Source organism: Suhomyces tanzawaensis (assembly GCF_001661415.1).
Source record: "Suhomyces tanzawaensis NRRL Y-17324 unplaced genomic scaffold CANTAscaffold_8, whole genome shotgun sequence".
Taxonomy (NCBI): Eukaryota; Fungi; Ascomycota; class Pichiomycetes; order Serinales; family Debaryomycetaceae; genus Suhomyces; species Suhomyces tanzawaensis.
Genome location: NW_017963643.1, coordinates 196,269 through 219,518, shown reverse-complemented (window position 1 = coordinate 219,518; position 23,250 = coordinate 196,269). Strand labels below are relative to the sequence as shown.

Here is a 23,250-nt window from a genome sequence, read left to right as displayed (position 1 = left end):
TTCACTACTACTGTGACTAGACCAGGAAACGGAACCAACATTGTGATCGTTGAAACTCCCGTTTCGGAGACGACCGTTTCCAGCGGATGGACTGGATCGTTAACCACTTCCGTGTCCAGAACCGGTACTGATGGAACCAATACTCTGATTGTTGAGACCCCTGTGGTCTCTAGTGTGTCGTCTTCCAGTGTTCTTGGGTCTTCGGCTGTTGTAAGTTCCTATTCATTTGACCCCTCCAGCAGTTCTAGAAGACTTCCCTGGAATTCAAGCACCATAGCTCTGTCTATTATTGCACCATCCACTTTATCTTCATCGGGCATTCCAATTTCTTCTTTGATTTCTCCTTCTGGATCTTCCAGATCATCTTCGGTTGCAGCTTCCACTACTAGTGAAGCTTCAAGTATTATTTCGGGATCATCTATTCTGTCTGCATCTTCATATGCTACAGGGTCTTTATCCAGTACTCAAGAACCATCCTATGTTGATATCACCTCAACAAGATCTAGTGCACAAAGTGGTGCTTCAAGTGCATCCAACACCAACAATGCCTCATCAGGCCACGGATCAGACACTGTTTCTAGTCCATCTAACCAGAATACTCCATTGGTGACAGACGTACCTCACCTTACTACTTCAGAAAATACTGGCAACACTGTCACTACTCAGGTCATAGGTGACAGGACCGATGTGCCAAGTGTTTCACGGTCTTCCTCGCTGCAAAGTGCCTTCTATCCTTCCGTAGCTAGCTACGAGGGATGGGCATCGAGAGCTCATACTTCTAATTTCTTGATTGCTATGGTTGCTATGATAGCGTACGCATTCTAAGATCTTCAAATCATTTCGGTATTGCATAAACATTTTATTAATTTTTAGTTCCACAATCAATAATGTAGACTTTTCGCAAGAATCATCAATACAGGTACTGCTACTCGATACGAAGCCATTTGCATGATTCTCAAACTCAGTCATGCCTCGGATGACTCAACAGAGCTGACTCAAAAATTGCCCTGTGCCCTGGCTGCCAAAAGCAGCATACTGCATACCACCGTCGGCTGTGAATGCCATTCCCGAGAGCCCGGGGTCCCACAAGCCGCGGCCAACGCTTTTTAGTGAATTGTCTACAACCGTTGATGGGGTGTTGGTGGGTGTTTTCTTGGGCTGACGAATCATTAACAGCTATTGAGATGCGGACGCACGCTGCAGAATGTTGGCTCGGATGCACCTGTGATGGGGGACTGCAGGCAGTCCCCTGCAATTAGCCATTTCTCCAACATTCAGATCCGTAGATACCAATGGCGTAGCCTCCCTACTTAACCAGCCAGTACCAAGTCGCTTGCCTGCCCGTGCTCTAGCTGTCCAGCGTGGACCCTGCCCCATCCAACTCCTTTTGCCAGATCTTCGGAGTTCCCGGGTGCTCGCTCCGGGACTGCCAACCAATCATTTTCTCCGGGATGTGCGCGAATAACTGCCACGGAGTTGTCCCGCTGGCGTGTCCTATTGGCCCAGCCTTCACCAGCCGTCCCAGCCGTTCCTGCCTCCACGGCACCCCTGGCCTACCGCCCCGGGCCCCGTCGGATCCACCTTCTGCCCCCCGCAACCGTAGTGCGCACCGTCCTGTACTTACCACCACCCTCCCCACCTCTTCCCTCGCCAACGATCCCCATTTTCGACCGTGGAAAAAATCCAATTGACCTCTCATATTCTTCCAGTTGATGAAGATATAATCAATCAAACAATCAGATCATCATGCTTAGAGCTTTCAGAAGCGCCGTCCCACGCGCCCAGGTGTTGAAGGCACAACTCAGACCGGTGGTTGGTGGTCCTTTCACCAAGCGTTGGTTCGCCAGCGCCACCGACTCCTTCTTGCAAGGCAACAACTCCAACTACATCGACGAAATGTACGATGCCTGGAGACAAGACCCCACCAGTGTGCACGTCTCGTGGCAGGCATACTTCAAGAACATCGAGTCCGACCATGTGCCTACCTCGCAGGCCTACTCGGCTCCTCCCACCATCATCCCCACTCCTGCTGGCGGAGCCGCCGGTTTCGTGCCTGGCTCGCTGCCCATGAGCGAGGACGTGGTCACTCACTTGAAGGTCCAGTTGTTGGTGCGTGCCTACCAGGTCAGAGGCCACCAAAAGGCCAAGATTGACCCCTTGGGCATCTCCTACGGTGAGAACTCCGACATCCCCAAGGAATTGACCTTGGACTACTACGGCTTCTCGGAAGCAGACTTGGAAAAACAGATCACCTTGGGCCCAGGAATCTTGCCCAGATTCGCCGAGGCCGGCAAGAAGTCGTTGTCGTTGAAGGAGATCATCGCCAACTGTGAAAAGTTGTACTGCCAATCCTACGGTGTGGAATACATCCACATCCCCTCCAAGGAGCAATGTGACTGGTTGAGAGAAAGAATCGAAATCCCAACCCCCTTCAAGTACTCCGCCGACCAAAAGAGACAGATCTTGGACCGTTTGATCTGGGCCTGTTCCTTCGAATCGTTCTTGGCCACCAAGTTCCCTAACGACAAGAGATTCGGTTTGGAAGGTGCCGAGGCTATCGTCCCCGGTTTGAAGGCCTTGATCGACACCTCAGTCGAGTATGGTGTCGAGGACGTCGTCATCGGTATGCCCCACAGAGGTAGATTGAACATGTTGTCCAACGTTGTGCGTAAGCCCAATGAGTCTATCTTCTCTGAATTCACTGGTTCCAAGGAATTCGACGAAGGTTCTGGTGATGTCAAGTACCACTTGGGTATGAACTACGCCAGACCAACCACCTCCGGTAAGCACGTCAACTTGTCGCTTGTGGCCAACCCATCCCACTTGGAAGCTGAAGACGGTGTCGTTTTGGGTAAGACCAGAGCCATCATGCAGTACAAGAACGACATTGGTGAGTACAAGAAGGCCATGCCTGTCTTGTTGCACGGTGATGCCGCTTTCTCCGCCCAAGGTGTGGTTTACGAGACCATGGGTTTCGCCAACTTGCCAGCCTACTCCACTGGTGGTTGTATCCACATCATTGTCAACAACCAGATTGGTTTCACCACTGACCCAAGATTCGCCAGATCCACCTTATACCCATCCGACATTGCCAAGGCTATCAACGCTCCTATCTTCCACGTGAATGCCGACGATATCGAGGCCTGTATCTTTGTCTTCAACTTGGCTGCTGAATGGAGAGCCACTTTCCACTCTGATGTCATCATTGACGTTGTTGGTTACCGTAAGCACGGTCACAACGAAACCGATCAACCATCTTTCACCCAACCATTGATGTACCAAAAGATCGCTGAAAAGAAGTCCGTTCTTGACTACTACACCACCCAATTGATCGAAGAAGGTTCTTTCACCACCGAGGACGTCAACGAGCACAAGAAGTGGGTCTGGAATCTCTTAGAAGAGTCTTTCAGCAAGTCTAAGGAGTACGAGCCAACTTCCAGAGAATGGTTGAGTACCCCATGGGAAGACTTCAAGTCTCCAAAGGAATTGGCCACCGAAGTCTTGCCTCACTTGCCAACCGCTGTTGAAGAAGACACCTTGAAGAAGATCGGAAACGCTATCTCTGAAGCTCCAGAAGGTTTCGAAATCCACAGAAACTTGAAGCGTATTTTGAACACCAGAAAGAAGTCTGTTGAAACCGGTAAGGACATTGACTGGGCTACTGGTGAAGCCTTGGCTTTTGGTTCTTTGGCTTTGGAAGGTTACCACGTCAGAGTTTCCGGTCAAGATGTTGAAAGAGGTACTTTCTCTCAACGTCACGCCGTCTTGCACGACCAATCTTCTGAAAAGACCTGGACTCCATTGAACCACTTGTCTGAAGACCAAGGTGCTTTCAGCATTTCTAACTCCTCCTTGTCCGAGTACGGTGTCATGGGTTTCGAATACGGTTACTCCTTGACCTCTCCAGATGCTTTGGTTCAATGGGAAGCTCAATTCGGTGATTTCGCTAACACTGCCCAAGTTATCATTGATCAATTCATTGCTGCTGCCGAATCCAAGTGGAAGCAACGTTCCGGTATTGTCTTGTCCTTACCTCACGGTTACGATGGCCAAGGTCCAGAACACTCTTCCGGTAGAATTGAAAGATACTTGCAAATGTGTAACGAAGACCAACGTTTCTTCCCTGCCCCAGAAAAGTTAGAACGTCAACATCAAGACTGTAACATGCAAGTTGCTTACCCAACCACCCCATCCAACTTGTTCCACTTGTTACGTCGTCAAATGCATAGACAATTCAGAAAGCCTTTGGTTCTTTTCTTCTCCAAGTCCTTGTTGCGTCACCCATTGGCCAGATCTCCATTAGAAGAATTCATTAACGATTCTCACTTCCAATGGATCATTGAAGACATTGAATTGGGTAAGTCTATTGCTCCAAAGGAGGAGATCAAGCGTATTGTTCTCTGTACCGGTCAAGTTTACGCTGCCTTGCACAAGAAGCGTGCTTCTATCGAAGACAAGCACACTGCCTTCATCAAGGTTGAACAATTGCATCCTTTCCCATACGCTCAATTGCGTGATGCTATTAACAGCTACCCTGCCGTTGAAGATTTGGTCTGGTGTCAAGAAGAACCATTGAACATGGGTGCTTACTCTTTTGTTGCCCCTCGTCTTGCTGTCACTATTGAGCAAACTGACAAGTCTGGCTTGACTTTGCGTTATGCCGGTCGTGACCCATCTGCCTCTGTTGCTGCTGGTTCCAAGTCCATGCACACTACTGAAGAAGAAGCTTTCTTGGCTGAAGTCTTCCAAGAGAACTAGTGATTTTTTTATATATGCTGTAATGCATCCATCATATACATATTAGTTATTTATTAAAAAAGTAATTCATTCGATTTTCAATCATGTAAGCTAACTAAACTAAAACTGATTTATTAAGTTAATTCCGAACATATATAGGTATATTCAAACGTCAAACTGATTCATCAAATCGAAATCAAGGTCGATTTGATCTATTTTGTCCACGTATTGAGGTAAACCAGTTTCGATTGATTTAACAACCGCCTCAATACATAATAATGCTCTCAAAGCATCATCCCCCGAACATTTTACTGCTGTTTCGGCCCCAGTTATCAAGTTGACAAAGTGCTCCAATTGCAAAGCAAATGGCTGGGGCTTCTTAAAATCGTTCATCCTGTGAATAGGCGAATCCTTTACGTTCGGAGATGGAGATGGAGAAGGTAATTGAAGGCTAGACTCTTGGTGTAATTCGTGTCTCATTTTAATTTGGTCACAAACCAACGGCTTTAACCAAGACCGCTCGCCTGATGCGTTACTCATCATGCTGTTGTTGTCGTTGTACGAAGACGACTCTTGGTGGTATAATTTGAGGTCTGGTACCGAGAGGGTGCCGTGGCTTCCAAAAATTCTGTAGAATCCAGCTATGGAATCGTTGAAAGGGACGGTGGGGTTTTCACCAGTGCCTGCCTCAAACAGAAAAGGGGAGGTGACGTTGTCGGAGCAGATAAAGGTGCCACAACACCCATTTTCGAAGCGGAGGGTCAATGCCGCCCCTTCATCCACCAAGTCGTGGTGGCCGGAGTCGGTTCTCTGTTTGGTTAAGAGCTCGGCATACACCTTTTCGATGGGACCCAAGAGGTACTGGAGGAGATCCAAGTCGTGGATCAAGTTGATAAGGAGGGTGCCGCCGCCAAGGGCGGTGGAGGAGCGCCAGGGCTTTTCCAAGAAGTACGCTGGGGGCTTGCACAAGGTCCAGGTGCCCTGGATGGCCACCAATTGGCCCAACTTGTACAAGTGGTCTTTGGTGGCGATGATGTAGGGATTGAAGCGGCGGTGGTGTCCCACAAGAAGAGTGACGTTTTTGGCGTGACAGTAGGCGATGAGTGACTTGCACTCCGAGGGCGACGGGGCCAATGGCTTTTCCATCAACATGTGGATGCCGCGAGCCGCCAATTGCATGCCCATGCGTACATGGGTGTGGTTGGGGGTGGCCACGATGGCGGCAGCTGGGTAGTTCAAGAGGTTGGCGTCGCAGTGGGCAAAGAGGTCGTCCAAGTTCTGGAAGAGCATTGTGTTGAGTTGTTGTGCCACCAGAGGACCTTTGGCGGAATGGTCTACAATGGCAAACAACTCGCAGTCGGGACGGTCCAAGACGTGTGCGGCGTGGCGGGGACCGATGAGGCCAGCGCCGATCACCACGAACGAGATCTTTTCGGGGCCACGAATGCTGGAGGGATGGGGGGTCACATAGCAGGGAGGGTTCATTCTAGGGAGGAGGAGGCTCTGAATGTTGCAAAACGCGCACAGCGAGCGAGTGCGATTTTATATAGCCGGTTTCTTATCTCTGAAACTGGGACTTGTGTGGCGCGAAAATGCACCAGGGAAGCGGTGTTGAGCGGAGCAAAGGGTGACTGACTGGATCGGGTGCTCCCCATGGGGATGCCACGCTAGGGTGTGCTGACCATGGCAGGGGCGAGACACGTTTGGAGGCTGAGGACAGGGTTAGATCAACTGAGATAAGCGTCCACGTGCGGCGCACCGAGATAAGACTAGTAGTGCGATGGGATGCGATAAGCCGGATTGGGAGATGGGTAGTGGATAGGTGGAAGTCAGCTGGAGCTCAGCTGGAGTAAATAAAATAGAAGGAGTTATAGCTATGTTTGTAGCTATAATAAAATTAGTGGTAATCGACTGGTAGATTAGGCTGGTGGTAGCATGGTGGCCACTCTTAGAATATCTGGCCGCTGGGGAGTAATAGAACTGACTCAATCAGCTGGTACACCCTGTAGATTACCCTGACCGGTGTGTGATTTCGTCGGTAAAATTGCTATAATTCAGAAATTAACCCTGGCGACTGCCAGCCCCAGCGTCGCTTGTTGGAAAATTCTACAGCTAATTGGCATTTTCCAGGACACAATTGAATTTTCCGTAGTTTATCATCACTCCGTGTAAGATTGTCAGAATGATGTCAATAGACCACAATCACAATTGTTCCGTGGAATTGACTTTGCAAATGCGTCCACTGGAGTCCTTTGGTGATAAACATGTAGAGCACCAGTCACACCCTTCTGCCTCAATTTGACACTGGGACCTAGTATGCACTATGCAAGCAGCAAGTGGCACCAGTAATTATTATGCAATTCCATATCTCAAATAGCATAGTTATGATCAGTTCCTCCTTTTAGGCATAGGAAACCTCCAAACTCTCTTCTATTGGCTAGCCTTTGTTTAATATTCTTATCTTTGTTTTTGTTACATGTAACTGTTTCTGACAATAAATTCGTATAAAGGTGACAGGTAATATTCAGTGAGGAGAAAGGAAGGAGCTTTTATCCATAATGGCTATAACGTCATCGCCCTCCTGGGAAATTGCTACATGTTATTTGGCCCGATTACAACATAAGGAATTTCGAGAACCGTTCTGGCAATGCAGTATGAGCATTCATTAGATACTTGTATTAAATAGTGGCCAGGTGATTCTGTACTGCTCTGTGGAATCTCTGACTATACTTTTACCACGATGGTAGCATTGATCTGTTCCAAAGTGGAAACAAGAAGCAACTGAATGAAAATAATCTCGTTTGGAGTTAAACGAAACTCATTCGTGCCTCAATAAATATTGTACGTCCCTATTAAATGGGAAGCTCTTGCAGGTACCTAATTTGTACGGTGGATCGTAGCATGGTTCCATCTAAGACTAATATCTAACTTTCCTGAAGATATCACCATTCTGCAACAGCCTGATTTGACCCAAGTTTCGCTGACGGCGTATGTTATATTTTCACATTTTAGCCTTCATATCCTGGCCATTGTCATCTTCGGATTCTCCTCCATTAAATAAGTTCTCACATAAGTGATCCACCACGCCCCAGCCGTATCCATTAGCAAATCTCCGACGAACCACGATGTTGTTATGAGCATCTGGGGGGAGGTTGACCAACACCTTCCGCCAGTTGAGCTTGCTGGTGTGGTACTTGCGGGCGATCTTGACCTGCTTCTTCAACTTCCAGTCGCTGTAGTTGAAGAAAAACGACTTGATTTGTGAGGACTTCCTGTCCTCTTCCTTGGGAAGATCCTTGAAGTGGTAGTATTTGTCGTGGAAAATTACGGTATCCCTGTGTTCAGGATCAAACACGTACTCCATGGAAGGAATGGGACACAACACTGTGTTGATGGCCGATTCCACTGCTGAAGCTTTGGGTGGGATTTTGAAGGTGGGACGGTCCTCGTGGCCCTCATCCTCCTCATCCAGGTCGTTGAGCGTATCGTCCTCGTGTTGCCCGTCTTCTTCGTCCTCAACCTCCTTCTTATTGTTCCGAACAAACTCATAGTAGTCAGAGCCCTTGGCGTTGAACTTCATGAACTTCTTTTCTTTTCGAGAAAGCTTCTGCTTGGGGTGCTTGGAGGACGATACTGGTCCCATTGGATTGAAGTTCAAGTGGAGCAACTCCATGTACTTTTCTAAAGCACTTTTTTTCGCAACTGGCTGGCTTTCTTTGATGTCGTCATCCAGACCATCGTCCTCAGGCTCGTCATCAGGGACCTCGCCCACGCTATCGCTCGTGGTATTACTTTGAATCAGGTGGTGGTCCTCTTCGCCTATCGTACTCAGCTGCAGGGGAGCCAGACCACCGCGTCTGGTTTCGCTAGACAGCTTGTCTATCACATCTCCCTGACGGTCCACCTTAGCTTGTTTGCCCTTCCTCAACTCCGTCACGTCGCCCAAGGCCTTCCAGTCGAGGTACAACAACGAAGTTGTCCTCAATGGCGCAATGCCGTCGTTGATGGCGTTGGCATACAACGTCAAGTGCTTGAACTGTTGCAAGAACGACTGCAACGGGTCGTCAGGTAACACCTCCAACACCGGCTTGAAGGCACTGGATTTCTTGATGGCGGCCTCGTCGCCGTACTGGTGGTTATGGTTGTGGTTTTTCTTCAAGTCCTTCAAGTTTGGCATGGGCTTGGACAACGTCAAGTCCCTACCGGTCTTGCCGAGGGTGCCCAAGTCCAAAAACCACGAGATCAAGAAGCTCATCTCGCTCAAAATCCCCAAAAGCGGACTGGCCATGAGCACCAAGTTGTAGGGCTGGATGTTCAAATTCTGGAAGTAGTCGGACCCTTTGGTGATGAGTAAGTACTTGATAGCGTACAACTGCACAATGCCTCCCAACGAGTGTCCTACAAACGAGATCTTGTCGATGGTCATGCCCGATTGGAGAAGCTGGTCGATCAACGCCGCCAAATAGTCGCCCAACGCCGTTCCCAACCTCTTGACTCCCTTCTCGGTACGCCCTGCGTTGTTTCTGTATCCTCTGATCAAGATGTTGTCCTTCAGCACCCGTTCCAACGTGTCCTTGATGTAGAGCATATCGGCAGTCAAGTTGGAGAAAACTCCATGGGTGATGATGACGAGATGCACCGGCTTGGAAGCGTCTGGTGGTGCCGTGTTCCAGATCTGCTTGGTGTCCTTCTTCACCACCTCCAACTGGGGGTTCAAGCTCCTCCCGAGCTGGACGTCAGCGCCAGCGCTGGTGTTGTTGCCAATGATGTTGCCGATGGACGAGAACGAGGTCTGGATGGACCCGTGGTTCAACTTTTTCATCTGGGAGAAGTCGTCGCCGATCATCAAGTCGTACAAGATGGAGGTATTTCTGGTGATCACAATCTGGGACACCACATCAATCTCCCACTGAAACACGTCGTGGCTGTCGACAGACTCCACGTACGAGTTCCGGTTCATGCGGAGCCGGACATTGAAAGTCTGCCCAGGCTTGATTTGGTTCTCAAACACCACCTCCTTGTTGACAGCAATGTCTTCTGGGTCGAACTTGGCATGGTAGTCGTAGCGGTATGGTACGACATGGCAGTAGAGGATGAAGGGTCCATTGAGCAAATGGATGGCTCTGATGGAGGTCTTTTCGATGTTCTTCAAGCGAAGGTAGATTTCGTTCTTGGACGAGTCGAGTCGCGTATATCGCACCGTGTATCTGTTGACCTCGCCGATCTTGAGCGAATGCTTGTCACGGTACCATAAGAAAGGCTCAGGCATGGTTGGTATCACTATTGAGCCCCACATTTTAACATCGCTGAGAGTGCGAATGGCTGGCGCGAGCACTGAAAGTCACAAGATGAACACCAGAAGTGGAGTACGGATGGACGAGAGGTACGATGTAAGTGGGTGCTTTGAACAGCAGATGTGGTTGGAGCTGATTCCTTGGGTGTTGTTATAAGGGCTAGTGCTATTGAAATTTAGCATGATTTTGGAATTTTTTGAATTATTTTGTGAGTGTGTTATTCATTCACATAGAATATGGTTGCGAATACAGGTTTCCAGAGCAGGATGAAGTAAGCAGGAAAATGCGTTTCTATGTTGATTGGAAGCTAGGAGTGAAACCCCAGAGATTTGAAGCATGGACCGTGGACAAACTAGTCTGGTTGGAGTAGTCAAAAGTACATAGTTTGGAAGCGAGAGCTTTCGTGTGTTTTTGGGTGCAAGAAGCGGAAGCTTGCGGACGTGTTGGGTATTGCATTTCACAGACTGGGAAATTATCCAATAATGAGTTAGACCCACGGAGAATGCACCTTGGATGGTATACCAGCATGACAATTCTTCGACCTGATATAAATTCCAATTATCCTATCGGTGAATTCCTCAGCATCAAAACCGCATATTTAATACCATCTGTATACCATAGCTACTACACAATCCCTACGATAGAGGCATGAACTACAAGCAACTAACATGCACCCTGGCACCACCCAAGTGAAATCTTACTAGATGAAATGCTTGCATTTTGGGATGATAAACAAGATCTTTTATTTAGTCATATATTTGGGCCTGCCACAGACGTAGGAAATTTAAGTCCTGGAATTACACCAGGTTATAAATCACCTCCTCTCTTTTGCCCCGGTATTGCACTCATCGGTGAGATAAATAAGCTTCACGTTATTTGAACTAAAAATGGCATAGTTCTCCTGAGTCTAGCCTCTCAACCATTAGCTCAACTTCGCTTTGGAAAACTTCTCTTTGAGTGCAACAAAAACATTCATCATCTTGAACTTCCTGATTAAGGCTGCCTCTATAAGGTAGTGAGGTACCCATCTGGAAATAACGCACAATATCCATGCCTTGGTCCCACGGGCCAAGTTGAGCGGTCCGCTGAGGGTGGCGTCCTCGAAGTCCGTGACAATTTGTTGCGCATACACTCCAGCATCCATTGGGTTGTTTCTGTTGGACATCTGGGCCCTCTCGAGCAAGGACTCTTGCATACCAGGAACATTGTAGATGGAGTCGGTAGGCAAAGGTCTGGTATCAGCAACGTTGGTCTTGACTCCACCAGTGACGAAGTTGATGACCTTGACATCGAAGGGCTTCAATTCGAGCCTTAAGCATGCGGCATAATGGGTGAGGGCTGCCTTGGACGAACAGTACATGGAGGACCAAGGGAACGGTAGATAGCCAGTGATGGACGAGGTGAAGCCGATAACCCCCTTGGAATTGATTAACCAGGGTGAGAATTCACGAACCATTCTGACCTGTCCCAACACATTGACGTCGTAGCATTGCTTCATCAATTCGTCGGTGACGTCGAGAGCCGCAAAACTGCAGGATTGGCCGGCATTGTTGAACAAGAAGTCAACGTACTCCTCGCCGTTGTTGTGTTGCAAGATCAATCTCTTGGCCTCTCTGACACTTTCACTCAGGGTGATGTCCAACTGGATGGGGATCACTCCATGTTCACGCAATGGCTCCATTGGCTCCACTCTTCTGGCTCCGGCAAAAACCTTGTAGCCTCTTTTGGCAAACTCGATGGAGGTGGCATAGCCAATTCCTGAGGAGGCGCCTGTAACCACAGCGACCTTTTGACGTTCAGACATGTTTGTGGTGGAGAAACAGCGGTGGTGTTTCTGATAAAGATCCTCGCGGTAGTGTGTGGGGCGATTGTTCACATGCAACCATTTTGCAGTCCGACAAAGAGGAGAACTGGATTCATCCGAGCTCCTTCCTGAGGCGGCAATAAGCCACTATCGCCGGGGAACTGTAGCCATTCGGAGATATCATCACCACTTTAAGACTTTAAGCCATATGGGAGGGGACGTATGGAGTAGCTTTTTCTCCCACGATGTTCTTTTAGGGGGTTGACTGGCGAGGCACCAGCAATCCTCAGTCAGGCCGCCACTGGAATAGCACGAGCAACCCAACGAAGTAGCACTCGACGAGGCTCGAGTCCATGAGCATGTAAGCTGTCGGGAAAGATTGAGTTGAGCCGCCACTGCGTGGGTTCAATGGTGGTAGCTAGTAGTCGCTAAAGAACAGAAAGACGGAAGCGACCCGCTCGCTAATTCCCCAGCGAACGTTTTTCTGATGTGCGGGAAATCTTTTGCAACAATTTGCTGGCCAGCTTGATACCATTCCCAACGAATCTGGCCCCATTGCTAGCTTTACCCTTTTCACTAAGTTAGCAGCCAGACAATAACAGCCGTACGACTGTAATCGAAGACTCAGCCAGGAAGAATTTGGTTTTTCATCAAAATAAGTCTACTAAAATTGACCTGTTGTGGACCTCGAGCTATGAGCCAAAGCACCACTAAGGGGATGCCACCAGCCCTAGCACTCTTTCGGGATACTTATGCTGGTACCCTGGTTAATGTGATTCCACAAACAACCCCCGGGGCTGCGTGGACGCATCCGAGTGATCTTCCTTTTGCCAAAGAAGACTCCCAGGAGACAGAGGCAGACTCTACGGACGCAGAGGACGCGTGTATAGAAAGCAACAGTATCAGCAGACCTCTGTGGAGGTCCTCCTCCTCCCAAGGATACCCCGACAGGTCCCCCCTGGCCATGGACAAAGGACAGGTCTTTCGCCTGGACTACTCCAGGACAAGCTACTTACCACACCAAAGTAATCTACTCGCCTCCCAAGTGGTCCAGCTCTCCAAAGATAACGCAGATTTGAACGTCAAGTTGGATACCGTCCGTAAAAGCCACGAGATGTTGCTAGCAGACTCAAGCGTCCAACAATGCGAAATCAAGAGCCTAAAGGACCAAGTCAGTGAACTCAAGCGGAAACTATCAAAAATGAAAAAGAACCAGGAACGAAGAGATTACACACTTCGAGCCTTACGAGGTAGGATGGATGCTATTTCAGGAGAGCTTTCTGAAGAGAAGCTTCGCTGCTCAAAATTACTTCAGACACTTTCTGAATACCCAGTTCAAAATAATACCATGCTAGCTTCGTTCAAGGAGGAAATTACTTCAAGACTAGAGGCCATCCTAGTAAGGAAATTGCAAGGTGTGAAAATTTTCCTGAATAATCTATCCACTGCCGAGGCAAGAAGCTCCTCCAGTATTGATTTCGAGTGACAGTGCTTTGTTGAACTTTTCTAATTCAAGAATCAACTTACAAAGGTTTGTGATTAAGCTATGAAAGAAAATTGGCCTCCAGAGCACAATGGCTTGAAAGAACCAAATTAGGGAAGTCTGGCTAGAATTTCAGAACTATCTGGCGATCAGCAATTGGTGTTGAATTCGCATCCGAGTACAACTTTGTTCCTGGAGATAGGACCATCCAGGTTTAGCTGGAAAGAGGGGATTATTTTTTAGATGGCTTGAAGATAGAGCCGTCAACTCTGCATCCACGCGCTTCGGTGATTGATTACAAAGTAGCTATTATATTGTTCTGGAGACGAAAGATTAGTGTTTTGCTCGTTAAAACTACGAACATGCCCGACGTGTCCGAGGTCGAGCATGGGGATGTAAAGAATCTGTTAGAGCAGAAGATATTTGTAACACTATTGCTATGGTACATTAGTCTGAGCTTAAACAATATACGTACCTTTCAATGATGAAGATTTTTCGAGGCGTTTGAGTTTCACCTATCACCGAATAAAAAGATGAAAGATAGCATCTAAAGCCGTCAACTAAGGTGGAGTTGTTTGCATTATTCACGTTGAACATTAAGGAGATATTTTAACTATAGTCCGGACTTTGGTAATGGGGTATCCAGATATAAAAAGGTACGCATTAGGAATGAAAATGGGAAATAGATGAGCCAGTAATGGGTTGTTTAATACGAAGGAACCACGAAACACCTACTAGAAACTATTGGAGAGTGGAAGAAACGCACACACATTCAACATCCTTAGAACTGCTCGCAGACAAGTTTGTTGAAACTGTTGTTCTGAATACATTAATTTCAGGAATGTGTGAAGCCGATACGGATTTTATCGATAGAGCACAACGAAATTCGTGAAGCAACGATACTAGAGCCTTAAAGGTTCGCAGATGGAGTGTCACCTGAGGGTGGAGGCTTGGTGGTTAGAAGCCGATACAGTTATTTTTGAAACTCTTCCAATAACTTGTCATGATGGAAATAATGCATAAATTTGACGGGCTTTTTTTGGTTTGGTCTGTCGATATGGATTACTGGAACGTCATAGCAGTAAACATCAAACCACTTTGAGTTTTCAGGTTTCATTATATCTATTACGTCTAGCTTGATTGACTTGTCATTGAGTGATTCATCCTTCAAAGTGTCATAAAGGATGGTTTTGGCGTTAGTGCATAGCTGGCAAGTTTCCTTGGTGAAGAATGTTAAGGAAGTTACCGCTAGTCTGCTGGACTGCGAGAAGGGTCTGGAGAACGCAATCTTGCTTACGATTGGTCTAAACATTATATTGTTGGACTATGGTAACTTCGATGCAAAAAGAAAATGATGGGTGCAATTCATCAGTTGATTTCAACATCGGTAGTACACAAAAAAATGAAAAAAGAAATGATTCCGCCCAGGATCGAACTGGGGACGTTCTGCGTGTTAAGCAGATGCCATAACCAACTAGACCACGCAACCTTTTCTGAAAGAGAAAGAGCATCGCAAAATCCTAGTGTGCTTAATTGTCTGCCCAAAACGGAAAGCGTGCGCGGACTAGACACAACCGCCTTCTGTAACGGTAAATCTTACCGGCCCCACTTTTGGGGAATGGCATCGGATATGCAATAAGTCCGCCTGGCAAAATTATCCGTTGTTTGACTTGAGAAATGCTGGTGGAGTTGTTTTGTCTCAGACTACGTCTAAGAGGCACAGTGGGCGTCATATAGACCATGGGGTATAGTCCTATCCTTAGAGGGGGCATGGTGCCCCGGAGGTTGTCTGATCTAATTTACTTCTACTCCGGGCAGTGGGCTTTCAACCTTGCCCCACACTTGCCAAAACGCATTTTGTTCGCGCAACGATCGCTCAACAAAAGTTTGGATGTGGTACCATCCCGATGGAAGGGGTAAAATCCTTTTGCCCTGGCATATCCACTCTGGTCCAAACCCGCCAAAAAAACGGGCGATCATATTTCGCACCATAGCAAATGGGAAATTTTTCGTGTTTGGGGCACTCGGCGGCATCCTAACTCCGAGATGACCCCTCATGGCCCCACAACCTCCACCGGGGTTGGAGGAAAGTGTCGGCAAGGTCATCAAGTCTCCACACGTCTCAACCACATTGCGGGGCTAGGGGCCATATTGAAGGATATGACACGACAGGCCCCTCCACATTTCCACCCATCAAGGTTCCAAGACCTTTTCGGAGTTCGGCCGATTCTGTTGTTGTGCACAATGCGATTGCTGGATGCTGGTCGCACAGCTATACGAGCCACCGCGCGCATCTGGCCATTGGCTCATTGCGCAACCCGCAGACTCATCTCCGCAGGCGGTTGGTTCTGGTTAATTATTGTGGCCGTTCTATTATTTTAATTTTGTCAATCGTGGGGTTGGTAACTCTTGCCAAACTTTTATAAGTATTCCGTTTCCCCATATTTTGGTTCCTTATCATTCTAACCAGGAAATCCCAAGATGTCTATTGTCGAAAACCGTGACACTCACTCCGACACTTCCAACAAGTCGATCCCAACCACCGTGGACCAAGGTGTTGGCAGAATCCACGTCCACGGCGACTCCCACGAGTACGTCACCATCGGAAACCAAAGATTTTGGAGACACGAGTTGATGCAAGCCTTCGGTGGTTCTTTGACTGTCGGTGCTACTCCATACCCTAAGATCAACATCAACCCAGCTCCAGTTGGCCTTTCTGCCTTCGCTTTCACCACATTTGTGTTGTCCATGTGCAATGCCCAGGCCATGGGTATCAAGATCACCAACGTTGCCGTTGGTGCTGCTTGCTTCTATGGTGGACTTGTCCAAATTTTCGCTGGTGTTGCTGAGTTCTTCGCTGCCAACACTTTTGGTGCCACTGCCTTGTGTTCGTACGGTGCGTTCTGGTTGTCGTTTGCTGCTATCAACATTCCTGCCTTCGGAATTGGTGCTGCTTATAAGGGTGACGAGGAGATGCTTGAGAATGCCGTGGGATTCTTCTTGACCGGCTGGGCCATTTTCACCTTTATGCTCGTGTTGTTGACTCTCAAATCCACCGTTGCGTTCTGTGCTTTGTTCCTGATGTTATGTCTTACCTTCATCCTTCTTGCTGCGGGTGCATTCACTGGAAACGTCGGTGTTCATCGTGCTGGTGGTGTAACTGGTGTGATTACTGCTTTCTTGGGCTGGTACAATGCCTTCGCTGGTACTGCCACCAAGCAGAACTCTTACTTCATTGCCCACCCTATTGCATTGCCAGGAAACGTCCTCCGTTAGATTGGTGTTTGAGAGAGTGGCCAATATTATTTATTTTATTTATTAATGAGACAAGATTCTAATTACTATATCCCGTGCCCAGCCTGGGCAATTGAGCTACTAATGCCACGCATTGTTCGTCTCTTATCTTGCGCCTCATTGTAGTTTAAAGTTAGCTAGTTCGGGCCTGCCAAATGGCCGTCATATAAGCACGCACGTGATACCCACCTATAGAGAATCCTGATCGCCACCAGGTACTATCAATAACCACGATGAGATTCCTTGCCATCCTGCTCTTTGTGGCATGTGTGCTAGCGTACACGTCTTCCCCAAATCTCGGCCAGGTGAATGACAAAAACTTCAAGGATGAAGTGGTCGACTCTGGCAAGTATGTGTTTGTCGACTTCTATGCCGACTGGTGCCGTCATTGCAAACAGTTGATGCCCGTGATTGAGCAGCTCGCCGACATATTCGAACCATACAATGACGTGCTCAAGATTGTAAAGATCAATGGTGATAAGGATGGTCGTAAAATGGCCAAGAAGCATGCCTATCAAGGTTACCCCACCATGAAGCTTTTCCATGGTGCCGACGAACCCATCGAGTATGATGGAGGCAGAGACGTCGAGTCGATTAGCAATTTCCTCCAACAGATCACAAAGATCAGGTTGCCTGGCGGCGAGATCAAGGACAAGGAAGAAATTATCAAGGTGTCAGAGCAGCTCGACAAATCAAATATTGCCAAGTTAAATGACTTCAGCTTCGAGAAGGAGGTTTTGGAAGCAAATCATAAGACTGTGGTGGTGTTCTCTGCTACGTGGTGTCCTAACTGTGAAAATTTGAAGCCCACGTTGGCAGAATTGGCCGATACTATTTATTTCAACGATAGAGACGTTGTTCGGTTTGGAAAGGTAGAGCTTGATACAGAACCCGCCGAAAAGATCGCAGACAGATATGGAATCAATGCATTGCCTAGTATTCTTTTCTTTGATCCAGCCGGGGAAAAGCCATTGTGGTTCGAAGGTGATAGAAATTTGGGAGCATTGATCGAGCAAATCAACAAGTATACTGGTTTGCATAGAACCGTCGAAGGAAGGCTTTTAAAGACCGCAGGAAGAGTCGATGACCTTGACTTGCTCATTAAGGAAAAGCTACTTGCAAATGGTGTCGACAAGACCATCGTAGGGGTAGAGCTTTTGGCCCAGCTTCAAAAATTCGAAAGCGTCTCAGATTCGTCACTGATCAATTACTACAAGAAGTTGATCAACAAGGTGATCAACGGGGAAGACCACTTTTTCCAAAAGGAATTAGACAGATTAAGTAAGATTTTGGCCAATGATATTGACAAATTGCAATCAACAACCATTGATTCCATGGAGAAGAGATCCAATATTCTCAAAGTGTTCTTGTGAGGGTTAAGGCTGAAAAATCTTGTATAAATTAAATGTGAATGAGTTGTTCCGTGAAATTGTAGAAGAGGACTGCCATGCTTCAGTTTGAAATAAAGTTAAGTAAATAGAGAACTTTTGTTAGAGAGAAATTTCCTAGAAACTGCCCATATTACAAATTGTAAAAAACGGCTAGTGTATTATAATTATACCACAATTCACAAATAATGATAAAGAGAAAGCCAAACATGTTACTAAATCAGAACAGCTTGCGAAGCGGAGCAGATCACAATTGGTTGAATATTATTGCATAATGAATATTACAATCTTATAAATGAAAGAGAACGATGTTTGCAAGCATTATAAAGACAGTTATGTGGAGTACCAAACAAATAGAATAAGCTACGACAAATATTATTCTTCTCTTTGAAAGTTACTCAAGAAAGACCCCCTTTGGCATTGATGAATGGAAAACAATAGATTGCAAAAACTAAAGAATACCAACACCCATTTCTCTCAAGGTGTTACTGAAGTGTTCTTTAATTGTATGACCACTAAAGAAATGGCATTGCAAATTATATTGCCTAGATACGTAGTATCACTTAGTTAAATATGGAATGCCTTACAGATTTGCATCCGTGGAAAGCACTATAGCTCGCTCAATAAATCTGGTCAGTCATATTATTCTCCTTTTTCCCATATTGCAGTGTGATATGGGAAAATTAAGGAGTTATTCCTTATTGTCCCAATTCCAGTTTTCTATTATTTATAATTACCATGGATATCGAGTCATTGCCTTGTAACAGGTCTTTGCGGCTCATGGTTTCTATACTATAAATACTGCAATGTGTTTCAAACTTGGTGGTCTGTCATGGACAGACCTCATATTACATTAGGAATACATATTCTATCTGGCATTATTGGGCAACAGTATATCTGATCCAACAGAGTTAGCTGGGATTTGGATCTAGTGGTATCATTTGGATCTAGCTGGGAATTGATCTAGCTGAGATTTGACTTTAGCGGGTGTGTATGGTAGCGCGCATACTACCAGTCTATTGGTTCGAATTGCTGGAGAAGTCGGACATGGTCTGGCCAGACCTTCCCGTCGTTCAAAACACACTCGTCTATAATGGGTCGAACGTTATTGGGCGTACAACGGGCCAACCAGATGTTCTTTCCTGAGTTCCGCAAGTATATGATGACGTTGGCTGCGAACTTGTGCTGGCCAATATGGTTGGTGAAGCTGACTTTGACACCGCCAGGCGTGGGGTCGCCGTGGTCGCGGAGCAAGCCCTGCTCGCGGAGATAAATTTCCATCTCCTTCTTCATGATTGGGGCAGTGATGCCGCATCGCTTGTCACGGGTCCGATGGGAGCAGAGGATGATATGGGCTCTGTTGGTGTCGAGCTCGAGCCTGATGTCTGGGAACTGGGGGTACGAGAGCTGAGGAGCCTTGAGACGATCCTTGCGGGCGGAGGCGAGGTCTTGCACCACTGTGCTCATTACCGTCTTCACGTCGGAGATGGCTAGGTTGCGGATCCACACAAAGAATGGCAACACCAACACGTCACCACGAGCCTCGCTGATGTACTCCGGGTTGGTGAACAACTCGTCTGTGCACAATGACGACACCGTGGTTTTGATGGGGCCCAACTCCGATGAGCTGTTGTGGCCAGCCCACAGGGCCACTGCGTGGGCAAGGGTGTGTGAAACTCCCGTGGCATCGTGTGGCCAGTCGGTCTTGCCGGTAGCAACCATCAAATGGACGCCATAGTCCTTGGTGGAGCCAAAAATCGTTCCTTGCTCGATCTTGAGCGACTTGGGAAACTCCGAGTGGCACGAACCACAGTCGAAGTCGCAGGTAGCGGAGTCGAAGCCGGTGTCGGCCATCTTCTTGTGCACGTCTGGGCCGCCGGCGATCCAGTTGAGTAAGCCCATGTTGTGTAAAGAAGAAAGGAGATTCCCGTGGAGAGATAACAAGTAATGGGTGAAAAATTTCGATCCGAGTCTTCGGAACGGCTCGCGAAGTGGCGGCAAATTGTGGCACGGAGGGTCCAGGACGCGTAGGGCGAGGGATTAGTAGGATACACCAGTAAGTAGTGGCTACCAAGGTAGCGGTACTGTGGGAGTGATTAGTATCGATTGGTTGGAAGGTGATATGGTAGGTAGGCCAGGGATAGTGGTGGTAGCGCAGTCGAGTTCCAGCACCGGTAGTCGCAGTGCAGCTCGTGGCAGGAACATTCAGTGGTACCACAGCTGGGAGCACCAGTAATGGTAGTGCAGTTGTAGCACCAGTGGAAGGTGGTACCACCTGTCAACCCCCCCTACATTCGGCTATTAGGTCCACCAGCGTCTTCCTATTGTCTACCAGATCTCCACCTTCTAGAAGGGCCGGTTGACGAGGAGACCGACGTTGCACCGTCTCGCACCATCTCGATGACGTCGCCGCGACACCGCCTGCTCCCGCCGTGCCGCGCCTGCTGCCGCCCTGCTCGCTACGCCCGCGGCCACCACTACGCCCCGTAGCCTAGACTCCCGCGTGGTGCCATCAGCCCGCACACACCCCTCCGCAAGGAGAAAAATTCATGTTTACAAGCCCACCCCAAGCAATCACCAAACTACATCCAACCCCATCCCACCACCACCGGCACTCGTCTTCTTAGTCCTCGTCGCCCCAGCCGTCCTCCTCCACTCCCACTTGTGTTCTGATTGGCTGCGCGAAACAATAGACTCCCACACCTCCTAGCCGAGCCAGAAAACATCCCGACAACCGTCACCAGAGTGGTCCATCTGCGTCCTCTTCATCCGTTGTTCTGCCACTGTGGTCCCCGTCGTCGTCGCCCATGTCAATAGCCCCACAATGATCCAGGTGGAAACTACGACACATCCAGACATCTTGGCCTACAAGGACTCCAAAACCAGTGGGGGCTCCACAGCCACCAATCTTCATACCCTCATGTCCTCCAGCACCACGTCGCTCATCAAGGGCCCTAGCAAGTCCAGCCTCCCGCCGTTCCAGGATCACCATGAAAACCAGTCCAGTGACCCTTCCAACCACCCTCACAATGCCCCCTCGACACCGACCTCGTTCAAGGTGTCCCGCTCCGATGCATCCTACGTCACCAACGACACCTCGCCCTCGTCCATCGAGGACGCCGTCCAGAACGAGGTGTCGTCGTCCACGGCTCCAGCTACAGAAATCTGTGACGACACCTCCTACCGAGTTTCGTCCACCATCAGCCCCCACCACCAGGATGATCCCTTGCATGTCCCAACCACCTCCGCTACCACTACCCCAAAACTTCACTCCGTGCCTAGGTTCCTGGCTTCCTCAGACAATGCATTGGTGTCCACCAACTCGGCACGTAGACACACGGCTCCTCATCCCTTGGACAGCGGCAACTACTTTGCTCAAATCCATGACACTGCCGACCTCCAGCCGGCCCGCCACTCGTTCCAGTCATCTCGCCCCAATCCTCCCATGGCAAGGAGCACATTTCCAGCATATAGAGGTGCTAGTGACTCGTTTGGTATGAAGCCTGACACTACCAGCTCAGAGATCTTGCGCATGCGGAACTCGATCTTGATGAAAAGAAGCTTGAAGAAGAAAAGAAGAGAGCTTTTGGAAGATGAAAGAGTGCTCGTTGGGAACAAGATCAGCGAGGGCCATGAAAACTTCGTCATGGCTTACAACATGTTGACAGGTATCAGAGTAGCGGTCTCTAGATGTTCAGGTGTGATGATGAAGCTCAAAGATGAAGACTTTTCAAAGACCAAAAAATTGTCGTTTAAAATGGACGGAAGTGAATTAACACCCTCTTCCAAATACGATTTCAAGTTCAAAGACTACTGCCCGGAAGTGTTTAGAGAATTAAGATCTTGTTTTGGTTTAGACCCAGCAGATTATTTGGTTTCCATTACTGGGAAATACATCCTCTCGGAGCTTGGGTCTCCTGGTAAAAGTGGGTCATTTTTCTACTATTCGAGAGATTTCAGATTCATCATCAAAACTATCCATCATGCAGAGCATAAACAGCTTAGAAGGATCTTGAAGGATTACTACAATCATGTCAAAGAAAATCCAAACACATTGGTTTCACAATTTTATGGATTGCATAGAGTGAAGATGCCAACCAGGTTCGGGGTGAAGAAAGTACATTTTGTTGTGATGAACAACTTGTTCCCGCCCCATCGTGACATTCACGTCAAATACGATTTAAAAGGTTCTACCTGGGGTAGAATCACCAGGTTGTCACCAGAAGAATCAAAAGACTTGTCGCAAGTCACCTTGAAGGATATGAATTGGCTCGAGGGCAAAAACCCTATCAAATTTGGTCCAGATAAAAGAAAAGTGTTTTTCAAGCAGTTAGAAGCAGATGTGAAATTATTGAAAAAGATAAACGTCATGGACTACTCGTTATTGTTGGGGATCCACGATGTTAAACAAGGAAACACCAGCGATTTGACGCAAAAGTTGTCTGTTTTTGACCCCAAGTCGTCGGATAAATCTGACTTGATCAAAACTAATCCAAGAGATATCGACAGGGAAAACGATTTGCCAACTAACGTGTTTCCAGGCAGGTCGAAGTATGTATTTTACGGTCACGATGGTGGAATTCGGGCCACGAATGAGGACAACGAGCCACTATCGGAGATATACTATTTGGGTATCATTGACTGCTTAACCAACTACGGTATGAAGAAAAGGCTAGAAACCTTTGTCAGATCTCTTGGCCATGCCAGAAGTACCATTTCGGCTGTGCCGGCCCAAGAATACGGCAACCGTTTCCTCAAATTCATCAAAGACGGAACCGTCAACATCAAGCGCAAGCTTGCCTAATACCCGTTCTTCGCACCTAACTGTCATTTTCTTCACTTCGTTTGTTTCCATCTTTCTTCTACTACTTAATTTAGCTCGCAGCTATCTACCGTGCACTCTAGACTATTTTTGTTCGTTGTTGAATAATAACTGATGAACTATATAGCAATATATTTCTAGGCATTTAATAGGCTTTGAATCGGATGTCTCGGCTTCGGGGCTTTAGCCGACTTCTGGATATGTAATAACACGCGTTGTAGTGAAGGGGGCCGAGGCACATGGAGTTAATACGATTGTGTCATTTTTTGCGTTAGTGCCAAGGCTCTTTGTAAAACATAGCCACTATACAGTGTTTTTAGAGAACATTCGAACCCTCGGCTCGGAATTTTTCGTAATACGGGCAACTCGATTTTCGTAATAGGGGCCGGAACTTTTCATACTTAGGGCAGATTATTCATACCTCCAAA

General features: G+C 47.7%; 13 protein-coding genes and 1 non-coding gene across 14 annotated transcripts in view; 6 read left to right on the top strand and 8 right to left on the bottom strand.

Moving 5' to 3' along the window:
• CANTADRAFT_29324 (uncharacterized protein) overlaps positions 1-162 on the top strand; it is a gene marked incomplete at both ends in the record, with an annotated part of 1,928 nt that extends 1,766 nt beyond the window's left edge. The window contains one exon of the mRNA XM_020208278.1: positions 70-162. Coding sequence (XP_020062153.1) covers positions 70-162 — 93 coding nt within the window. The remainder of the gene's footprint in view (positions 1-69) is intronic.
• A 741-nt stretch (positions 163-903) lies between these two features.
• CANTADRAFT_323133 (uncharacterized protein) lies at positions 904-1,259 on the bottom strand. The gene has a single exon (XM_020208447.1). The coding sequence runs from the start codon at positions 1,168-1,170 to the stop codon at positions 982-984; it is 189 nt and encodes a 62-aa protein (XP_020062152.1). The 5' UTR covers positions 1,171-1,259; the 3' UTR covers positions 904-981.
• A 45-nt stretch (positions 1,260-1,304) lies between these two features.
• Positions 1,305-1,941, bottom strand: CANTADRAFT_323180 (uncharacterized protein). Its single transcript, XM_020208448.1, has one exon. The coding sequence runs from the start codon at positions 1,697-1,699 to the stop codon at positions 1,349-1,351; it is 351 nt and encodes a 116-aa protein (XP_020062151.1). The 5' UTR covers positions 1,700-1,941; the 3' UTR covers positions 1,305-1,348.
• KGD1 (alpha-ketoglutarate dehydrogenase) lies at positions 1,747-4,758 on the top strand (the record flags this gene model as incomplete). Its single annotated transcript, XM_020210624.1, has 1 exon — positions 1,747-4,758. One exon carries the CDS (start codon positions 1,747-1,749, stop codon positions 4,756-4,758), a length of 3,012 nt encoding a protein of 1,003 aa, XP_020062150.1.
• A 144-nt stretch (positions 4,759-4,902) lies between these two features.
• Positions 4,903-6,222, bottom strand: CANTADRAFT_56631 (Gfo/Idh/MocA family protein; the record flags this gene model as incomplete). The annotated part of the gene is made up of 2 exons (XM_020210611.1): positions 4,903-5,212; positions 5,309-6,222. 2 exons carry the CDS (start codon positions 6,220-6,222, stop codon positions 4,903-4,905), a joined length of 1,224 nt encoding a protein of 407 aa, XP_020062149.1.
• Positions 6,223-7,738: 1,516 nt separating this feature from the next.
• On the bottom strand, positions 7,739-10,006 carry CANTADRAFT_56911 (uncharacterized protein; the record flags this gene model as incomplete). The annotated part of the gene is made up of 2 exons (XM_020210635.1): positions 7,739-8,569; positions 8,642-10,006. 2 exons carry the CDS (start codon positions 10,004-10,006, stop codon positions 7,739-7,741), a joined length of 2,196 nt encoding a protein of 731 aa, XP_020062148.1.
• Positions 10,007-10,953: 947 nt separating this feature from the next.
• On the bottom strand, positions 10,954-11,835 carry AYR1 (acylglycerone-phosphate reductase; the record flags this gene model as incomplete). Its single annotated transcript, XM_020210636.1, has 1 exon — positions 10,954-11,835. The coding sequence occupies one exon, from the start codon at positions 11,833-11,835 to the stop codon at positions 10,954-10,956; it is 882 nt and encodes a 293-aa protein (XP_020062147.1).
• A 964-nt stretch (positions 11,836-12,799) lies between these two features.
• Positions 12,800-13,321, top strand: CANTADRAFT_8190 (uncharacterized protein; the record flags this gene model as incomplete). The annotated part of the gene is made up of 1 exon (XM_020211254.1): positions 12,800-13,321. The coding sequence occupies one exon, from the start codon at positions 12,800-12,802 to the stop codon at positions 13,319-13,321; it is 522 nt and encodes a 173-aa protein (XP_020062146.1).
• A 970-nt stretch (positions 13,322-14,291) lies between these two features.
• CANTADRAFT_23860 (uncharacterized protein) lies at positions 14,292-14,630 on the bottom strand (the record flags this gene model as incomplete). The annotated part of the gene is made up of 1 exon (XM_020207012.1): positions 14,292-14,630. One exon carries the CDS (start codon positions 14,628-14,630, stop codon positions 14,292-14,294), a length of 339 nt encoding a protein of 112 aa, XP_020062145.1.
• A 103-nt stretch (positions 14,631-14,733) lies between these two features.
• Positions 14,734-14,807, bottom strand: CANTADRAFT_t240. The gene has a single exon. It is a non-coding gene; the product is annotated as a tRNA-Val (tRNA).
• Positions 14,808-15,799: 992 nt separating this feature from the next.
• Positions 15,800-16,594, top strand: CANTADRAFT_56980 (acetate uptake transporter family protein; the record flags this gene model as incomplete). The annotated part of the gene is made up of 1 exon (XM_020210644.1): positions 15,800-16,594. One exon carries the CDS (start codon positions 15,800-15,802, stop codon positions 16,592-16,594), a length of 795 nt encoding a protein of 264 aa, XP_020062144.1.
• Positions 16,595-16,824: 230 nt separating this feature from the next.
• Positions 16,825-18,129, top strand: CANTADRAFT_27434 (uncharacterized protein). The gene has a single exon (XM_020208108.1). It carries the CDS (start codon positions 16,846-16,848, stop codon positions 17,983-17,985), a length of 1,140 nt encoding a protein of 379 aa, XP_020062143.1. The 5' UTR covers positions 16,825-16,845; the 3' UTR covers positions 17,986-18,129.
• Positions 18,130-19,008: 879 nt separating this feature from the next.
• CANTADRAFT_8187 (uncharacterized protein) lies at positions 19,009-19,902 on the bottom strand (the record flags this gene model as incomplete). The annotated part of the gene is made up of 1 exon (XM_020211253.1): positions 19,009-19,902. The coding sequence occupies one exon, from the start codon at positions 19,900-19,902 to the stop codon at positions 19,009-19,011; it is 894 nt and encodes a 297-aa protein (XP_020062142.1).
• A 436-nt stretch (positions 19,903-20,338) lies between these two features.
• MSS4 (1-phosphatidylinositol-4-phosphate 5-kinase) lies at positions 20,339-23,028 on the top strand. The gene has a single exon (XM_020208107.1). It carries the CDS (start codon positions 20,825-20,827, stop codon positions 22,802-22,804), a length of 1,980 nt encoding a protein of 659 aa, XP_020062141.1. The 5' UTR covers positions 20,339-20,824; the 3' UTR covers positions 22,805-23,028.
• The last annotated feature ends 222 nt before the right edge of the window (positions 23,029-23,250 follow it).